Genomic DNA, 20,611 nt, shown 5'->3' on the forward strand with positions numbered 1-20,611 from the left:
ACCCCTGCCGCCCTCCCCACCCACCCCTCGACTGTCTGAGGACCAGCATGGGGGCTGGGCAGCACCTTGCTGTAGGAGATGGTATCGAACATCTCGCTGATCTGGGCAGGGGTGTTGACCTCGTCGGCAGGGGTGGTCAGTGGGTGAGAGGTGACCAGTGCGTCCACAGCCATTACACGGTACACATCATTCGGCACAATGAGGTCTTTCTGCAAACCCCCAACAGCCAATCAGGGGACTGGCCTCGGAAGGGGTGACCCAGGTCATCGCCCATCCCAGACTCCAGCGGTCCCCAGGCAGGGGGCTCACCAGATTCCAGGTGGGCTCCGCATAGTCAGCTCCCAGGTACTCCACGTAGGAGGCAAAGCCCTCATTCAGCCACAGGTCATTCCACCAGGCCAGGGTCACCAGGTTTCCAAACCACTGTAGGGGAGAGGGGTCAGCCCAGCAAATCACTCAGACCTCGCGGTCACTAACGACATTCAGGGCTACCCTTCGCCAAATGCTCCCCACACGCCAGTCTTGAGCTGGAGGCTTTACTGACTTCATCCTGACTCCTCCCCGAGCCCCCTGGCCAGGTGGAATCCCCACTCCCTTCTCAGCTTCTGAGGACATAGCCATGACTTGGGCCATCTCCCCCTGGAGCCCCCCATGTTCTTCGTCTGGGCTCCCCATGATGGGGGGATACCTGGTGGGCCAGCTCATGAGCAATCACAGTGACTACTCGCTCTTTGTTGCTGCTGGAGGAAGACTGAGGGTCATAGAGCAGCGCGTTCTCCCGGTAGGTCACGAGCCCCCAGTTCTCCATGGCCCCGGCGTTGAAGTCGGGCAGGGCAATCTGGTCTGGGGAGGCCAGGTGGTTGGCAGGATGGCTTCCGGGAATGAAGGGGGAGACCCATTCACTTTCCCCCAACGCAAGGCCCCTCACTCACCAGATTTGGGGAGTGGGTAGGCTGTATTGTAATGATTGGCAAAGAAGTTCAGGATGGGACCTGTCACATTCAGGGCGTAAAGGCCATGCCTGTCTGTAGTTGCTTTTGGCCGAGCCCAGATCCGGATCTGCAAAGAGGATAGGAGAGGTCAGGGGCTCTTCCTCGGTCCGGTGCAAGTGGACCAAGTCCCAGAGTCTGGCAGGCTGGTGACCAACCAGGTTAAACCCGGAAGTTGGTCAGCAGGGAGTGTGTGGAGTGGGGGGTGTCTCTCTTAGAGCCGTAGGGAGGGGCCTACGGGGAATGAGCCATGGCGACTCTCCGGCACCCAGGAATCGGGAACTCCCTTCATTAGGGGTGCATACTAATTCGCTTCTGTTGTGTCTGACTCTCCGCAACCCCATGGACTGTAGCCCGCCAGGCTCCTCTGTCCATGGGGATTCTCCAGGCAAGAATATTGGAGCGGGTTGCCATTTCCTTCTCCAGGGGATCTTGCCTACCTAGGGATTGAACCTGTACCTCCTGTGGCTCCTGCACAGCGGATTCTTTACCGCTGAGCTACTGCGGAAGCCCCCGCTAATGAGGAGGGTCCCACTTTCCAGATGCAGAGACTGAGGCTCAGAGAACTAAAGACACCTGCCCAAGATGCCTCAGAGCTGGGGCTCACACACTGCCTAGGGGCTGGGACCAGGATGAGGATAAACAGGAAGGTCTCCCAGGCCAAGACCAACCCTGGGGAAGGCGAGGTGAGCTTGGACCTCATACCTGGACACCATTGGGCGCCTGTGACTCCACACTTGTGAACTCGCTCACGATGTAGGCCAGGAGGTACGTGGACATTACAGGTGTGGTTTCAAACTCAGTGACGTTCCAGTCGGGCTCTCCCTCAAGTGGGACACTGGGACCTGGGCAGGGAGCATGCAGGCCTGTGGAGGTGTGCCCCACCCCCTGCCCCTGCACCCCAGCCCTGGGGGGGAGGGTCGGCTTTCCCAGGCCCAGGCCATGAGGCCCCAGCCAGACCTGCTCACCTTTGGGTGGCATGTTGGACAGGGCTGTGAGTTCCTTGGGGTGGATGAGGGTGATGTTAAATGTGGCCTTCATGGCGGGCTCGTCAAAGCAGGGGAAGGACTTCCGGGCATCTGTCGACTGCATCTGCGTGGTGGCCAGCACCCTGCCCAGAGCAGGGGGTTAGAGGATGCGCCCACAGAGTGTCTGTGCCCGTGGGTGTGCAGGGTAGGGGCTGCAGGCTGTGGCTGGGTGTGCAGGGGGGCAGGCTCACAGATGCTGCCTGGTCTCATCCCTGTCCCCTTACCCCCCACCCCCCCTTTCCTCTCCCAGGCCACCTTGAGGCTGACAGGCCAGCTGACATGGGTGATCAGAGCTCCTTCTGGACTCAGGGTCAAAGTCCTGGCTGCCCCCTGTATTAGCCGGGAGACACTGGCACATTTCTCTCCTCAGAGCCTGTTCTCTTATCTGTCCAAGGTGGCTTTCATTGTTCATCCCTGACTCCCGATTGAGTGGGGTGGGGGGAAAACGGCTGATTGTCTTGGGAACTTTGGATGGACCGATGGGCCAGCGAAGGGCTTTGAAACATTCAAAGGCTCCGAATCCAAGCCCTTCCTTGGCCCCCAGGATCCCGCTCTGCCCCGGTGTCTAGGATCCGCCCCCACCCGGCAGGCCCACCTCTGACTCACTTTTTGACGTTGCCGTCCATGTACTCGCTGCGGTAGAAGCCCGCCAGGTCGTCGGCCAGCTCCCCCTGAAAGGTGGTCTCCATCTCGTACATCTTGCCCGCCTCCAGCGGGCTCTTGAGGTGCACCACCAGATACTCTGTGAGCAGCACCAGCTCGGTCCTGTCGATTTCGGGGGCCTGGGCACCCCCCACACCCCTCAGGACCACCAAGTGCCCGTTGGTGGTGGTGTAGTTGAGCTTCTTGCTGTGGATAATGATGACGTCCGTGGACTCCTTGCAGGCGAAGCGGACAGTGCTTGAGCCCGTGAAGATATACAGGCCGTTCTTGTCGAGAGTGAGGTAGGGCCTTAGCGTCACCCTATAGGAGTCGGGCAAGAGGGTTGTGGGGAGGCGGTATCGGTTCCACGGCTTGCTCTGGTCCACGGTGGTGGCCGAGGTGGTTGTCGGGCTTGTGGGGCCCGTGGGGCTCGTGGGGCCCGTGGGGCTCGTGGGGCCCATGGGGCTCGTGGGGCCCGTGGGGCTCGTGGGGCTCGTGCCACGCTCGGCATTCTTGTTCTTCTCCTGGGCATACACCACAGACAGAGCGATGATGGTGGCCACGGCCGCCACACCCAGGAGAATGGCCAGGATGCCCAGGGCCTTGGAAATGTAGAATCCTTTGGCCATGGTGAGGACGGGGAGGGAGCTCGGGGAGGCTCAGGAACGGGCAGGGAACAGGGCAGCCTCAGGCCAGGCTTATATCCCCGAAGGGGAGGGGCCCCAGAGCCTGCAAAGACTGGGCAAAAATTAACCAGGGCTCAGACAGGCGAAGGTCACTGGGCTGAGTGGAAACACGCACTATCCAGGTTTCCAAGAGCAGATCCAGAAACAGGGTGCATGGAGTGCAGCTCGGGGGGGTGCCTGAAGGGACGAATCGGTGTCTGGTATCCAGTTACAGGCCGCCTGGGAGCCCCACCAAGGGCTGAAGGGCAGGCAGGCAGCCAGCAGGGAGAGGTAGCAGCCAGGTGGCTTGGATGCACCTGCAAGCTGAGACAGCGGGCACAGAAACAGGAGAATGGAGGTTAGATCCGGGAGGTTAGGAGGACTTCCCTGGGCAGGAGGTGGGAGGTAGAGGGAAAGGGAGAATCGGCTTCCGGCTCGGGTCAAGAGTAAGTCGATCACCCCTGTGGTTGGACAGGACCTGGGGTGCCCCAGAGCCATGGCCCCAGCCTCCCTTGCATTCTTCCAGAGCAAGGAGTTCTTCCAGGTCCCCTCCCTTTCCCTTCTTGCCAAAAACTTTCCCCTCAATTATCAGCATACTGAGTAGAATGAAATGAAGTTGTTTTGCCTTTTTTTGTTTTAAAGAGAGGAGGCTGGTGGAGGCTTAACCTCTTCCCAGCCATGACCTTGGGCAGGTTATTTTACCTTTCCGAGACCCCTTTCTTCATACACACATGTTAGAATTTATTTCTCAGGTTTGTTGAACAGATTTAGTGAGAAAACATATTAAACATCATCTACTATAGTAGAGGGCTCCCCAGGTGGCTTAGTGGTAAAGAATCCTCCTGCCAATGCAGGAGATGCAAGAGACATGAGTTCAAACCCTGGGTCAGGAAGACCCCTTGGAGGAGGAAATGGCAACCCACTCCAGTATTCCTGCCTGGGAAATCCCATGGACAGAGGAGCCTGGTGGGCTACAGTCTGAGGAGTCGCAAAGAGGTGGACATAACTGAGTGACCGAGCACACAAATTATAGTAGAACCTGAAAGTCCTTTGTCCTTTTTCCCCAGAAGTCAGCCATTCTACCCCTGGGAAAAACGAAGATATTACTTATCATACTCAATATAATATGTTCTTACAGGAATATGACGTTCATTGTCACTGCCCCCCATCCACCAGCCCAGTTTCTCAGACTTCAACACTGCCTGATCCCCACCCCAACATTCAACTCACCCTGCCCCCCAGTCTCACCGTGTCCTGAGTCAAAGCCATTCTTACTGTTTATGTGGGCACTTTAGACCCTCAGGGACTTCTTGCTAACATCTGGGCTCCTCAAACCCTGAATATTCATTGGAAGGACTGATGCTGAAGCTGAAGCTCCACTACTTTGGCCACCTGATGCAAAGAGCTAACTCATTGAAAAAAGACCCTGATGCCAGGAAAGACTGAAGGCAGGAGGAGAAGGGAATGACAGAGCTGGAGATGGTTGGATGGCATCACTGACTCAATGGACATGAGGCTCCAGGAGATGGCGAAGTACAGGGAAGCCTCATGTGCTGCAGTCCATGGGGTTGCAAAGAGTCAGACACGACTTATTGACTGAACAACACCACCAAACCAGTTTGCTACATAAATTGAATCATTTTGCACCACTGCTTAAAAGTGTCCTTTTGCTCTCAGAATTCAGACCAAATCTTCTAAGGATACCCACAAGTCAAGTGCTGTCAGCTGGCTGACTGCCTGACCTCATTCTCACCACACTCTCCTCTGCTGTGGAACCCTAGCCAATCTGGCCTTCATCCAGGTCATCTACCACAGGACCTTTGCACGTGCAATTCTCTCTGCTTGGATCATCTTCCCCCCACTCCTGCCCTGGTTACTCCCTATTTATTCTTCAAGTCTTTCTCAGAGAAGATACCCTGGCCTCCCTGGCCAGGTCAAGGTCCTGAGAACCACAAACCTCTCTTCAAAGCCCTATAATTGGGAATAGTTTTCCATTTGACCTGTGTGGTGCTGACCTGAGTGCTTCCCCCACACCCACCCCCAGCAGACCCCCGTGAGAGCAGTCCATGGCTGCCCCTGCTCACTGATAGCATCAGGCACGTAGTAGTCACTCAACACATATTTGGGTTTTTTTATGTATAGTTTTAATTTTTTATTTATTTATTTTTGGCTGCCCTGGGTCTGCATTGCTGCAGGCAGGCTTTCTCTAGCTGCAGGGAGAGGGGGCTGCTCTCTAGTTGGCCTCTCTCATTGTGGAGCACGGGCTCTAGAGTGTGGGCTAAGTAGTCATGGCACCCGGGCTTAGTTGCTCTACAGCATGTGGGATCTTCCCAGACCAGGGATCAAACCCACGTACCCTGCATTGCAGGTAGATTCTTCACCACTGGATGTCCTCAATAAATATTTGTTAAGTGAATGCCTTGAGAACCCTCTGAACAGTATGAAAAGGCAAAAAGATAGGACACTGAAAGAGGAACTCCCCAGGTCGGTAGGTGCCCAATATGCTACTGGAGGTCAGTGGAGAAATAGCTCCAGAAAGAATGAAGGGATGGAGCCAAAGCAAAGACAACACCCAGTTGTGGATGTGACTGGTGATATAAGCAAAGTCCGATGCTGGAAAGAGCAATATTGTATAGGAATCTGGAATGTTAGGCCCATGAATCAAAGCAAATTGGAAGTGGTCAAACAGGAGATGGCAAGAGTGAATGTTGACATTTTAGGAATCAGCAAACTAAAATGGACTGAAATGGGCAAATTTAACTCAGATGACCATCTACTACTAGATGACCATTTAACTCAGATGATATCTACTACTGTGGGCAAAAATCCCTTAGAAGAAATAGAGTAGCCATCATAGCCAACAAGAGTCCAAAATGCAATACTTGGATGCAGACTCAAGAATGACAGAATGATCTCTCTTTGTTTCCAAGGCAAACCATTCAATATCACAGTAATCCAGGTCTATGCCCTGACCAGTAATGCTGAAGAAGCTGAAGTTGAACGGTTCTATGAAGACCTACAAGATCTTCTAGAACTAACACCCCAAAAAGATGTCCTTTTCATTATAGGGGACTAGAGAATGCAAAAGTGGGAAGTCAAGAAACACCTAAAAAAACAGGCAAACTTGGCCTTGAGTACAAAACAAAGCAGATCACAGGCTAACAGAGTTTTGCCAAGAAAACACCTGGTCATAGCAAACACCCTCTTCCAAGAACACAAGAGAAGACTCTACACATGGACATCACCAGATGGTCAATACCAAAGTCAGACTGATTACATTCTTTGCATCCAAAGATGGAGAAGCTCTATTCAGTCAGCAAAAACAAGACCAGGAGCTGACTGTGGCTCAGATCATGAACTCCTTATTGCCAAATTCAGACTTAAATTGAAGAAAGTAGGGAAAACCACTAGATCATTCAGGTATAACCTAAATCAAATTCCTTACAATTATACAGTAGAAGTGAGAAATAGATTCAAGGGATTAGATATGATAGACAGAGTACCTCAAGAACTATGGATGGAGGTTCGTGACACTGTACAGGAGACAGGGATCAAGACCATCCCCAAGAAAAAGAAATGCAAAAAAGCAAAATGGCTGTCTGAGAAGGCCTTACAAATAGCTGTGAAAAGAAAAGAAGAGAAAAGCAAAGGAGAAAAGGGAAGATAAACCCATTTGTATTCAGAGTTCCAAAGAATAGCAAGGAGAGATAAGAAAGCTTTCCTCAGTGATCAGTGCAAAGAAATAAAGAAAAACAATAAAATGGGAAATACTAGATATTTCTTCAAGAAAATTAGAGATACCAAGGGAACATTTCATTCAAAGATGGGCTCAATAAAGGACAGAAATGGTATGGACCTAACGGAAGCAGAAGATATTAAGAAGAGGTAGCAAGAATACACAGAAGAACTGTACAAAAAAGATCTTCATGACAAAGATAATCACAATGGTATGATCACTCACCTAGAGCCAGACATCTTGGAATGTGAAGTCAAGTGGGCCTTAGGAAGCATCACTACGAACACAGCTAGTGGAGGTGATGGAATTCCAGTGGAGCTATTTCAAATCCTGAAAGACGATGCTGTGAAAGTGCTGCACTCAACATGCCAGCAAATTTGGAAAACTCAGCAGTGGCCACAGGACTGGAAAAGGTCAGCTTTCATTCCAAGCCCAAAGAAAGGCAAAGCCAAAGAATGTTCAAACTACCACACAATTGCACACATATCACACACTGGCAAAGTAATGCTCAAAATTCTCCAAGCCAGGCTTCCACAGAACGTGAACCATGAACTTCCAAATGTTCAAGCTGGTTTTAGAAAAGGCAGAGGAACAAGAGATCAAATTGCCAACATCTGTTGGATCATCGAAAAAGCAAGAGAGTTCCAGAAAAACATCAATATCTGCTTTATTGACTATGCCCAAGCCTTTGACTGTATGGATAACCACAAACTATGGAAAATTCTGAAAGAGATGGGAATACCAGACCACCTGACCTGCCCCTTGAGAAATTTGTATGCAGGTCAGTAAGCAACAGTTAGAACTGAACATGGAATAGACTGGTTCCAAATCGGGAAAGGAGTACGTCAAGGCTGTATATTGTCACCCTGCTTATTTAACTTATATGCAGAGTACATCATGAGAAATGCTGGGCTGGAAGAAGCACAAGCTGGAATCAAGATTGCAGGGAGAAATATCAATAACCTCAGATATGCACATGACACCAGCCTTGTGGCAGAAAGCAAAGAAGAACTTAAGAGCCTCTTAATGAAAGTGAAAGAGGAGAGTGGAAAAGTTGGCTTAAAGCTCAACATTCAGAAAACTAAGATCATGGCATCTGGTCCCATTACTTCATGGCAAATAGATGGGGAAACAGTGGAAACCGTGACAGACTACTTTTTTGGGCTCCAGAATCACTGCAGATGGTGACTGCGGCCATGAAATTAAAAGACGTTTACTCCTTGGAAGAAAACTTATGACCAACCTAGACAGTATATTAAAAAGCAGAGACATTACTTTGCCAACAAATGTCCGTCTAGTCAAGACTATGGTTTTTCCAGTAGTCATGTATGGATGTGAGAGTTGGACTATAAAGAAAGCTGAGTGCCAAAGAATTGTTGCTTTTGAACCGTGGTGTTGGAGAAGACTCTTGAGAGTTCCTTGGACTGCAAGGAGATCCAACCAGTCCATCCTAAAGGAGATCAGTCCTGGGTGTTCATTGGAAGGACTGATGCTGAAGCTGAAACTGCAATACTTTGGCTACCTGATGCAAAGAACCAACTCATTGGAAAAGACTCTGATGCTGGGAAAGATTTTAGGCAGGAGGAGAAGGGGACTGTAGAGGATGAGATGGCTGGATGGCATCACCGACTTGATGGACATGAGTTTGGGTAAATTCCGGGAGCTGGTAATGGACAGGGAGGCCTGGCGTGCTGCAATCCATGGGGTCACAAAGAATCGGACATGACTGAGCGACTAAACTGAACTGAAGTGAATGCACACAGGCAGGGACTGGTGCGTGGATGAATGAGTGAGTCTACTCAGGAGTCACGCCTTATTGGAGTCTCTGTAGCCCTCCTCCACCCATCTCTACTCCCACTTTGCCCTGGGAGAATGGTCTGCTCCTTCTCTGAGCCCTTCTCCAACCATGGCAGACAGGCAAGACTCTTACTTGGGCCAGATGCATCTCAGGGCTTGAGTCTGCCTCCTCCATCAGCTCCTTGAGGACCCTGTTCCTCTACCACTCCCTGCCCTGGCTTGAGTTGGCCATCCCCTGAGCTTGCCTGGAGGCTTGGGAAAGAAATGCGTGAGTGGGTTGAATATATTCATAGGTTAATTCATCCAGGCATCCCTGGGAGACTGAATGACTGCCATCTGTCATCTGGCCTGGGTCTGAGTACAGGATAGAGTCTTCAGGGGAATCCCAGGTGCCCTGGGCTCAAGGGTGCTCTGAGCAGTCAGCACTTCCCTCCTTCTCTCTGGAGACATGCCCCCGGGGCCCTGGTCTGGGCAGTGTGGACTTTCCATTGCAGTGACCTGCAGCCACCCCTATTAGGCCTGGGCTGATGACCAAAGGGCAAGAGTGGGAAACCAAGACCCTGGGGGAGGGCTCCAGCTTGGGCACCTTGTGCCCTTGAAGGCTGGCACCCAGGGGCCATGTATTCCCCCCGCAACAAGTTTTACTCTGTAGGGCCTGCAGCCTGCTCCCACCTTTGCAGCAGAGAGACACACAAGCCTGCTTGGCCTGTTCCCGACTCCAAACAAAGAAAGAGGCCCTGCCTGGCCCACCATGGCCTTTTCCTGTTTGCTTTGGACACAGCCCATGGGCCCAGCTGGCTGGAATCCTTACTCTTTTGGAAAGGGCCTCTGGTCTTCAAAGTTGGCGCAGCAGGCAGCCCATTGCCCTGGAATGAGAGGTCCCTTTTCTGGGCATTGTGCCGGCCCAGTCTGGGGACACAGAGAGGGGCAAGCTCCACAGCCCCCACCTTCTTTGAAAATAAAAAGAGATCTCTCTCCCAGCCCCCGCCACAGCCCCTGCATGGCCATGGCTACCGCCCACTGGGTAGCAGTGACCTCGCTCTCCCCTCCTGTGGCCCCACCTGCCCCACAACCTGGCAGAGAGATCTTCCTCTCCTGCTCACACCTGGCGTCCCTCTCCTCACTGCTTGGAGGACGAAAGCTCACCTCTGGCTCAAGCCTGAGAATCTGTGGACTTGACCTTCTGGCCTCTCCTCTTTCCGGTGCCCAGCGTGACTTCAACTGTTGGCATTTCTCCCAAACTCCCTGGACTTTTTCATACCTCTGTGCCTGCTTTCACTGCTGGGAATGCCTTTCCTCTCTTTCCTGTCAAACTCCTATTCATCCTTCAAAACCCAGGTCAAATGTCACTGCCCTCTCAAGCAGAGGCAGCTCCTCTCCCCTGGTGTTTCCCTGGCCTCTGGCTCACATTTCTATCACAGAACTTGAGAAAAGGCCATCTATGTTGTTCAAAATCTTCTCACTAGACCAAGGCACCCCAAGGGTGCCATGACTTTGTAGACTGCACCATGCCTAGCACAGGGGAGAAGCCCAGTGTTGGCTGAATGAACGACAAGGCCCACACCCCTTGCAATGGCCTATCGCTCCAGTATGATCTAGCCTCCAGTGAGTCTCTGGTCTCATCTCAAGCCTTTGCCCCCTGTTGTTCTGCCCCACTGTCCTCTTTTGGTTTCTCGAGCCCATCATCTCTTCCCTCCTCCACCCTTCACTCCCACCCCAAGCTGCTCTTTGGGCCTGGAAAGCTTGTGTCTTTCCCTCCCCTGCCATCCACTCACCCAGGAAGCTCACTTCAGTGATGCTACCCCAGGGAAGTCCTCCCGGTACCCCCAAGACTCAGTGCCATGAGGGTAGAATCCTCTACACCAGGCAAGCATCTGGTGCACAGCGGGCAGGTAACACATGCTCATGGAACAGATGCAGCAGTAAGACAATTCGGGACTTCCCTGCTGGTCTAGTGGCTAAGACTCCATGCTCCCAATGTAGGGGGCCTGGGTCGCATTCCTGGTCGGGGAACTAGAGGCCGTATGCTGCAACTAAGTGTTCGCAGGCCGTAACTGAAGACCTCACATGGTGCCACAAAGACTGAAGGTCCCGTTTGCTGCAGCCGGGACCCAGCAAAGCCAAATGAATACTAAAATAAATAAATAAAAATAAAATCGATGTATTAGTCAGCTCAGGCCATCGTAACAAAGTACCACAGATGAGGCTGCTTTGAAAAAGGAAAATGACTTATACAATAAAAATTTAAAAATAAATAAAGGGGCTTTCCCGGTGCTTCACCGGTAAAGAATCCACTTGCCAAATACAGGAGACACAGGTTTGATCCCTGACCTGGGAAGACTCCCACATGCCCCAGAGCAACTAAGCCCCCATGCCCCAACTACTGACCTGTGCTCCAGGGCCCAGGCACTGCAGCTCCTGAAGCCCTTGTGTCCTACAGCCGGTTCTCCACAAGAGGAGCCACCGCAGTAAGAAGCTCACAAACCACAGCTAGAGAGTAGGCCCTGCTCGCTGCAACGAGAGAAAGGTCCATGCCACAGCGAAGACCCAGCACAGCCAAAGATAAACAGTTATTGAAAATGAATAAATAAATGAAAATCATTCATCTAGGTAGCCAACAAAATCATCTTGTTCAGCTGTGCTCACTTTGGGAATCACTGCTCCATCCCGTACGATTCTGGGGAGGCGCCATGTGCAAAGGGTCTTTGGAATGGAATCTTTCTGCCAGTGAGCAGATGTGCGCATCCCTTTCACTATTTATCTCTGGATGGGGAAGAAGCTGAGTCCCCAGCCCCTGCCTCAACCAAAGCTGCCTTTCTACCTACCTGTGGGTTTATATATTTCTAACCTGATTATGCTTTGGTCCAGAGAACAAAAGTTATAAATTAAAAAAAAAAAAAGAAAGGCTAACAACACTCATGTTAGAGAATATTTGAGGCATAGCCACTCTTATAGAAGATAGAGCTTTATCTCAGATATGGGAGTGCAAGTTACTTTCTATTCAAACATGAAAACACCAGCAGTCTGGGAGGGACTGTGATGGGGAAACCCAGGATCAGAAGGCAGGCAACTATGCAGCCCAGGTTCCCTCCCAGACCACCGGGCTCTGGGGGTAAGCTACTGCTCAGGCTCACTCAGCACCTCCCCCGCCGTCCCCTTTAACTGCAGGGCTGGGCAGGCTGGGAGCGATGGAAAAACCGAAGGCCAGCTGTCTGCTCTGAAGGAGCAGACAGTGAAGAGCAGGAATGAGGCTGGGGCCCCAGTGCCGGCACTTTCTGGCCCCTGAGGCTCCTGGCTTTCTCCCAGGCTTCTGAGGTCTCCACCCACAGCTGCAGGAGCCTGGGCCCAGGCCAGCCCCCCAGGGTGCTTCCTCTGGGAGCCTTGGACCTTGTCCATCCTGTGAGAACCACAGAAGGCAGCCATAGGAAGTCAGCTCCTGTTTTGACCCCTGGAAGCCAATGCAGGGCACTCAGGAGCAAAGGAGAGACAGGGACCGAGGGGAGTGGGTGGAAGGACACCAGCCTTGGAAGGGCCTTTCTGGGCTGCAGATCCTGCTTGGAAAACTCCCTTCTGTGTGACCCACCAGACAATCACCACCTGGATAATCACCACCACTGGCTCTTGAGGAAACCACAGCACAAAGTTAAGTGACTTGCCCAAGGTCACACAGACAGTTGTGGCAGATTCTATTGCTGGATTATACACGCCTCCCGAAAGCATCCTCTCATACAGCCCCTACATTTCCTACTGTGCAGTGCCCCAGAGGGTTAAAAGACCTCAGGAGGAGACATACATCTTTCAAGAGACCTCAGGAAGAGACAGCACAGGACAGCAATTTGAAGAAGGCCAGGCAGGAAGAAATATCTGATCATCTTTTAGGGGAACTGTGTGTCCCTTCTGAATTTTATAGGCACTCTAAGGGACATGGCGGGAGTGGCTGCTGCAAGGAGAGACTGGAAATCTGGTGGAAGTCAGCTTGGGGGCTCTACAAAAGGGCCAGCAACTCCCTGCCCCTAGACCAGGACCCCGAGCTGCGGGGGCTCTAGGAAGTGGAACTTCTTATCAGAAGGGGAGGGCAGTGCTCCCAGACTCAGGCCGCTGTGGGGGACCCTGGTCTGCCTCCAGGGTTCAGCTGAGAAACACTGCAGCGCCTCTGACGACAGACACCCAGGCCTGGGCCCAGGCTGGAAGTGATGGCTGGTGGCCTGTGTGAAGGAAGGCACTCAGGGGGCTCCATGTGAGCGGCTGGCCCACCATCCACACCGTCCTTCCCAGATTCTGGAGGAGTCCCAAGCGTGGGGTCCTGGTCTTCCACCAAAGGCAGATGCCCAGGAACTAAGCCCAACTCAATACTGGGAAGACTGCTGCCTTCCCACGTGTGGACCCCAACCTTTCTTCTTGGAATGCTTAGCAATAAAACTCCTGAAGCAAAGGGCTGGAAAACTTGGCCTAAGGGTGGTGGAAGTGGGGAGCTGATGCCCCACTCTCTAGCAGACTCAGAGGAAATCACAGGGCAGGCCCCGGGCTGCCTCACACAGCTAAGCCTGTGTCTCCATCTGTGAAGTAGAGGCAGCTCTCTGGGCTAAGCTTCCTTCCACTCATAGTCTAGCCTTAGACTTTAGGGCTCTTTAGGGAGGGGGGCAGGGGGGGATACCAGCCTACTGCCAGAGTTGGGCAAGTCACCCTGCTTTCCCCACCTGCTCAGCCCCCAGTGTGTAGGGAGGGGGTCTTTGGCGGATCCGAGGCCCATTCCCACTTCCTCTTGGCTGCGCTTCCATTGTTCCCCTCCCCCACCTCACATGTCTGCAGCCAACTCTTCAATCACAGCCAACTCTTCAATCACAGTCAACTCGAAGGCCCATCTGCTCCAAGACTCCTCTTTCAGACACTACCGTGTGTGTGTGTGTGTGCCTGTGTGTGCCTGTGTGTGCTGTGTCATTCAGTAGTGTCCGAGTCTTTGTGACTCCATGTTCTGTAGCCCGCCAGGCTCCTTTGTGGAATCCTCCAGGCAAGAATACTGGAGTGGGTTACCATTACCTACTCCCGGGGATCTTCCTGACCCAGGGAGCAAACTGTTGTCTCTTGCTGTCTCCTGCATTGGCAGGCAGATTCTTTACCACTAGCTCCACCTGGGAAGGCCCACACTCCTCTTTTACAGGTGAATAAAGCAGGGCCCAGAGATGTCCAGTCATTGAGAGACTCAGGGACTAAGCCAGCTTCAGACCTCAGGTCTGCCTGAGAACTGCACTCTGACCAGCCAGCCACACTGCCTGACTGTCCCACCGATTCCAGTAACTAGCACCTTGCCCTGGGCTGGGATGAAGGGAGGAGGAGCAGGATTCAAGTCACAAAACCCAAGGCATGACCCACCTGGGCAGCCCCACCCACCGGACTGCTCGGGGGTGGGGAAGTGCAAGGTTAGGGCCCCACTGGCTCTACTTGGAAGCCCCTTACCAGAGCAAACGCCGATAGCAGTAGGAACACTGATCCTCTCGGCTTCGGGGTAAGGCTGGAGCAAGCACTCTGTTCCCACATCAGGAAAACCCTCACCCCAGTGGTGGTGTTGTAAGGAGCAGGGGACTGGGTTAGCTGGTAAAGAATCCGCCTGCAATGCAGGAGACCTGGGTTCGATCCCTGGGTTGGGAAGACCCCCTGGAGAAGGGAAAGGCTACCTGCTCCAGTATATTCTGGCCTGGAGATTTCCACAGACTGTATAGTCCATGGGGTCTCAAAGAGTAGGACACCGACTGAGCAACTTTCACTAAAGATAGGAATTCCCTTTAAAACAGTAGTCGGGTGGAGGGCTCTGGAGGGAGGCAAGACGTCTAAGGCTAGCTAAGGGGATCTCCTGCTGGAGTCTTGACCCGACCCCCTCCCCTCTGGGGGCTGTGTAAACAGACCCCCAGCCTTGGCCAGGACCTCGCGCATCTTTGGCTCCGCCGCACCCACTGCGAGTCTGAGCGGTTGAGCCTCACAGTCACCACCAGTCACCACTCTCGCCACCACGCTTTGTCTCCACCCCACCCGGCCCGGGACCCCAGCAGGGCTGAGTCCGCTGCACCAGTGGTGTCTCTCCGTCGGTCCACCCCCAGAGGCGCCAGCAGCCGCGCTCGCCACCCTGGGGGCCGCCTCTCCAGAGGGGCGACCCCCCACCCCCGACCGGTTGACAAGCCCGCTGCGGGACGATCCTGGCGGCGCGATCCTAGAGGGGTCTCTTTCCTTCGCTCGCCTTGGACCTCAGTGAGCCGGTCTGGGAAGGGGGCGTCGGCAGGGACGTCGGAGTCCTGCGCGCGCTTGCATCGAGTTCCCTGCCTCAGCGCGGCTGCGCCCCGCGGCCCCTCCGCGCACCCGGTCCCCTCCGCACCGCGCTCGACTTGCCTGCGGCCGGCTGCGAGCCTCCTCCCTCGATAGACGAGCCGGACCAGCCACGGACACTGCCCACCAGGGCCTGACTCCTCCTTTCCCCTTCTTTTTAAAGGGAAGTAACCTGACCCGACCACTACTCCCGGGTTAACCCCTGCCGGCCCGCAGCTCCGCCGGGACTCCTCCCCTGCCTTCCCGCAGCCTCCCCGGAGCACCCCGAGGGGAGCTGCTCCAGCGACGGCCCGCCCGCCAGCCCTGGAATTGCTCTTTGGTTCCTTAGGTCTCCAGCTTCCACAACCACTGCCCTTCCCCTGCTCCCCAAACAGTCCCGCTGTGGCCGCAGCCCCAGGGCCCCGCCCCCGCCCACATCTGGACAGCATCTGCCCCTGGGGGAAGGGCACAGAGGCCCACCCTTCCAACTGGGGCGAGCGGAGGGGGAGCCCCACTCATTGAAAAAACAAACCGGGCATCCCCATGGAGATGGCCGGTCCAGATAACTGAATCTCTGCAGCACACAATTTAACTTTCCTGATACCTGGGGCTCATCATTAGGAAGGAAGAGAAGCTGCAGGATCTAGCAAAAAAGAAAAAAAGCCAGACCAGAGTCAGGGTATGCTGCTTCCTTAGAGGCTGAGCGTCCAGGGGCAAGTCACTCCTCTTCCCTGGGCATCTTTTTACTGGGCAAGATCAGATGATATTTGTACTTTTTCCTTATGGCTATTGTAACAAATTAACACAAATTTAAAACAATGTGCTTATTATTTTAGTTTTGTAGGTGAAGTCCAAAATGGATCTCATCAGGCTATGTATATTCAAGGGTGTCCACAGGGTTTCCTTCTGGATGTTCTACAGAACCACTTATGGGTACCCGCATTCCTTGGCTTGTGGCCCCCTACCATTTTCAAAGTCAACAGTGGCCCATCCACTCTGTCATTGTATCACTCTGACATCAATTCTTTTTTTCCCCTCCTGCATCCACTTTAGAGGCTCCTTGTGATTACATTTTGTCCACCCCAATAATCCAAGGTTTCTCCCTATTTTAAGGTTAGCTGATAACCCCATTTTAATTTCATCTGTGGTTTTAATTCCTCTTTGCCACATAGCAAAGCATATTCAGAGAATACAGGAATTAGGACAAGGGCGTCTTTGCGGAGGGGGCAACCACAACATTCTGCCAACCACAACGTTCAAGACACCTTCCAGAATCTCAGGTTTACAAGCAAATTTAGAGATCACCCAATCTAATTGACTTCCTCATCCATTACTGGAATCTGTGGGACAGTTTAGCCTTGCACCACATGGCCCAAAGTGGTTGCTTTTTGACTCACTTGCACTTGCTCTTCCTTTAGAAATGGCACCGTGGGCTAGGATGCTGTAAGTAGCAGCCTTGCTTCCCCTTTCTATTTTGTTTCTGTGGTCTTAAAACAGAATCACAGGTTTATTGGAGAAGAGAATTTTATGTAAAATAAGAATAAGTCTGCTCTGAGTAAAACTCGAGCAGCTTTTTTTTTTTTTTGGTTGTACCACATCTTAGTTGCAGCATGTGGGCTCAGATCTTTTGTGTATATATATAATTATATACATATTTATATATAAATATATTTTTATATATTTACTTTTATTTATGTATCTTTAGTTTTGGCTGTGCTGGGTCTTTGTTGCTGCCTGGACTTTTCTCCTGTTGCAGCAAGCGGGGGCTACTCTATAGTTGTGGTGCTCGGGCTTCTCGTTGCTGTGGCTTCTCTTCGTTGCAGAGCAAAAGCTCTAGGGCATGCACACTTCAGTAGTTGCAATGCATGGGCTCAGTAGCTGTGGCTCCCAGGCTCTAGAGCACAGGCTCAGTAGTTGTGGTTACATGGACTTAGTTGCTCCAAGGCTTGTGGGATCCTCTTGGACCAGGGATTGAACCCATGTCTCTTGCACTGGCAGGCAGAATCTTTACCACTGAGCCACCAGGGAAGCCAAAGAGATCAGATCTTTATAGTTGCAGCATGTGGGATCTCACCTGACCAGGGATTGAACCGTGGGCCCACTACATTGGAAGCATGGAGTCTTAGCGCCTGGATCACCAGGGGAGTCCCTCTAGCCGCTACTCTGGGGTTTCCTCCTCTCCCTCCAGTCTCATGCTGCCTGAGCTCCTCTAGCATATTTGACATGATCTTCTCTATGGCTGAGAAGCCAAAGAAAGACTCAGTGAGGCCATATGGAGAGCATCTTCCATCCTGGGTCCTTGCCTCTCTGACCGAAGGCTCTGAGAGCATTTTGAGAGTAGTACACAGGCCGCTGTGGCAGAAGGGCAGCTTGACCTTCTGGAGGGCAGTTTGGGGATGGAAATGAAGGTCACTTTCAGGAATTTAGCCTAGTGTAATAGAATATTTATGGAAAAGCATTTTACTGCAGTTTTATTTATAGTTCAGAAAAAATCAGAAATAGTTCAAATATTCAGCTATCAGTGATTGGTTTAGTAAATTATGATCTTCCCATATGATGAAATACTATCCCATCAGGAAAAACAAATCATATTTTATAACTACTGAATGAAACCATGGGAGAATTTTTTTTTAATCCCAGAGTAGGGAAGTCCTTTATAATATTATACAAAACCTGAAGCCTCAAAAGAAAAGATTGATAAATTTGACTACCAAAAAAAAATTTTTTTCTGCAAAAAACCACCACAAGCAAAGTCCAAGGAAAACTTTAAACCTGAGGGGAAAACTGCAACTCATAACACAGGCAAAGGGTAGATTTCTCTAATATGTGAAGAGCCTCCACAAATAATTTTTTTAGTGGTTAAAAAAAAATTTAATGAATTTATCTGGCTGTGCTGGATCTTATGTGACACGTGGGATCTCTTAGTCGTTGCAAACAAGGTCTAATTCCCTGACCAGGAATGGAGCCCCGGCCCCCTGCATTTGGAACAAGGAGTCTTAGCCTCTGGAACACCAGAGAAGTCCCCCACAAATCTTTTTTAAATGAACCACCAATGACTCAAATGGAGGAAAATAGGCAAAGAATATGAAGAAACAGTTAATGGTAATGGAAAGGGGGAAATTTCAATGGGCCCTTAAAGATGTCAAGAGATGCTCAATAACTCATTAAAAGAGTATCTCCAGGGGAATTTCCTGGTGGTCCAGTGGTTAGGGCTCCAGGGCTTCCAGTGCAGGGAGCAAGGGTTTGATCCCTGGTCAGGGAACTAAGATCCCACATATCTTGTGGCATGGTTAAAAAAATAAATAACTAAATAAAAAGTAAAGATTATCTCCAAAGATACTATTCTTCACTTATCAGAACAGCAACAATAAAGCTTGGAAACACCATATATTGTCAAGAGTGGGACGAGAACAAGCACCCACACACATAGGCAGCCACGCCTCTGCACTGCTGGCTGCTGTGTGAACCGACTCAACTTGACAGAGGCAATTTGGTAATATTTATTCAACATCTAAACACAGGTCCCCTTTGACTCAGCACTTCCACTCCTGGAAACGAATCCTACGGATATGCTCACACACAAGCAACATGGGGACTCTTATTATAAGGCTTTTCACTGCAGCAGTGACTGTAGCTGGGAAGGACCTCAACTCCACCAGTAGAGATGGGCTAATTGAATTCTTCTTGTACGTCCATGCAATGGAATGTACTATATAGCTATATGTAATGAAATGCAATATGTAGCTATATGTAACAGAATGTAATGCATGCATGCATGCTAAGTTGCTTCAGCCGTGTCCAACTCTGTGCGACCCTATGGACAGCAGCCCACCAGGCTCCTCTGTCCTCGGGATTCTCCAGGCAAGAAAACTGGAGTGGGTTGCTATTTTCTTCTCCGATAAGGGCCTAGTAACCAGAATACATAAAGAACTCTTAAAACTTAACAACAAAAAGACAAATAACCCAATTTAGAAAACAGGCAAAGCATTTGAACACAAATTTCTCCAGCAAGGATTTGAAAAGATTCTAAACATTATTAGTCAATAGGAAAATGCTAATCAAAACCACAATGAGACACTTCACAGTAACCAGGACAGTTATTATGAAAAAATAACAAGTGTTGGCAAGGATATGAAGAAACTGGAACTCTCATACATTGCTTGGGGTTGTAATACCTACCTATAAGAAACAGAATGTAATACCTATCTATAAGAAAGAACTAAGATGCTATCTATAGAACCAAATTCAAGGCATGTGGTTAAGAGCAACAGAGCAACTGAATAGCACAGGGAACTGTAGTCAATATCTTGTAATCACCTATAATGGAAAATAACTTCAAAAATAGTATATGTGTGTACGTATAACTGAATTACCTTGCTGTGCACCTGAAGCATTGTAAGTCAACTATGAGTGTGTATTAGTTGCTCAGTCATGTCTGACTCTGTGACCGCATTAACTGTAGCCTGCTAGGCTCCTCTGTCCATGGAATTCTCTAGGCAAGAATGACAGAGGGTGTTGCCATTCCTTTCTCCAGGAGATCTTCCTGACCCAGGGATTGAACCTGGGTCTCCTGCAAGGCAGGCAGCTTCTTTACTGTCTGAGCCATCAGGGAAGCAAGTAAAAAAAAAAATATATATATATATATACATATATATATGCACACACATATATATAAAGAAAAATAAATAAAAGGGAAAGAGGGAAGAAATATGCTATTTAATTGATTCTAAGATAGTCTAGATTGTAAGACACACAGTTATTTTATGTAACATTATGTCTCTCCTTTATGAAAGTAACAATGCTACTAATTACATATGACATGCCATCTCTAAAAAGAAAACAAAAAGACATACTGTTAACTAATAAAAGCTGGGTGCAGACTATTGTTCAAGTAGTTTATCAGTTGTATCCTAAAAGGGGAACAGCACATAATTCACTTTTACATAATGTATACGGTGGCTCTTTAGCTTGTCTTGCAGGTGGACACTGAGCCCCCAGAGGACAGGGTGGGAACAAAGGTTTCAATATGTCCTTTAGGTCCTTTTCAGTGTTGAACCACATGAATAAGCTGGCTATTCAAAATATAAAGAAAATTAGAAGTATAAGACAGGAAGAGCAGAGGATTAACAGATTTTATGATATAAAAATGTTTCAACTTTAATGTTTATGAATGAAATGATTTGATGTTTGGGGTTTGCTTTGAAATAATCCAAGTGAGGTGAGGAAAGTCAGGGCTGGTGGCTCAATACAACATGATTTAAAATAGGGGTGTGACTTCCCTAGTGGTCTAGTGATTAAGAATCCACCTTCCAATGCAGGGGATGACTCCAGTTCCATCCCTGGTCTGGGAACTAGATCCCACATACCTTGGGGCAGCTAAGCCTTCGTGCCACAACTTGAGAGCCTGTGTGCAGCAACTTAAGACCTGAGGCAGCCAAAAATAAGTAAGTAAAAAAGTAT

General features: G+C 50.6%; 1 protein-coding gene across 4 annotated transcripts in view; it reads right to left on the reverse strand.

Moving 5' to 3' along the window:
* The window catches only part of ANPEP (alanyl aminopeptidase, membrane), a 29,106-nt gene extending 13,579 nt beyond the window's left edge, over nucleotides 1-15,527 (reverse strand). Inside the window, exons 1-9 of one of the 4 annotated variants that reach the window (XM_069559680.1) lie at nucleotides 15,236-15,527; nucleotides 3,135-3,648; nucleotides 2,624-3,070; nucleotides 1,958-2,100; nucleotides 1,695-1,834; nucleotides 933-1,059; nucleotides 689-843; nucleotides 310-423; nucleotides 66-209 (exon numbers count right to left, since the gene is read on the reverse strand). In XM_069559680.1, the coding sequence (XP_069415781.1) occupies nucleotides 66-209; nucleotides 310-423; nucleotides 689-843; nucleotides 933-1,059; nucleotides 1,695-1,834; nucleotides 1,958-2,100; nucleotides 2,624-2,715 (915 nt within the window). In that variant the 5' untranslated portion in view covers nucleotides 2,716-3,070; nucleotides 3,135-3,648; nucleotides 15,236-15,527. Of the gene's footprint in view, nucleotides 1-65; nucleotides 210-309; nucleotides 424-688; nucleotides 844-932; nucleotides 1,060-1,694; nucleotides 1,835-1,957; nucleotides 2,101-2,623; nucleotides 3,649-14,311 lie in introns of all 4 variants that reach the window. The other 3 variants (XM_069559681.1, XM_069559677.1, XM_069559678.1) reach the window with 3 other exon arrangements.
* Between the last annotated feature and the right edge of the window lie 5,084 nt (nucleotides 15,528-20,611).

Source organism: Ovis canadensis, chromosome 18, assembly GCF_042477335.2.
Source record: "Ovis canadensis isolate MfBH-ARS-UI-01 breed Bighorn chromosome 18, ARS-UI_OviCan_v2, whole genome shotgun sequence".
Lineage (NCBI taxonomy): Eukaryota > Metazoa > Chordata > Mammalia > Artiodactyla > Bovidae > Ovis > Ovis canadensis.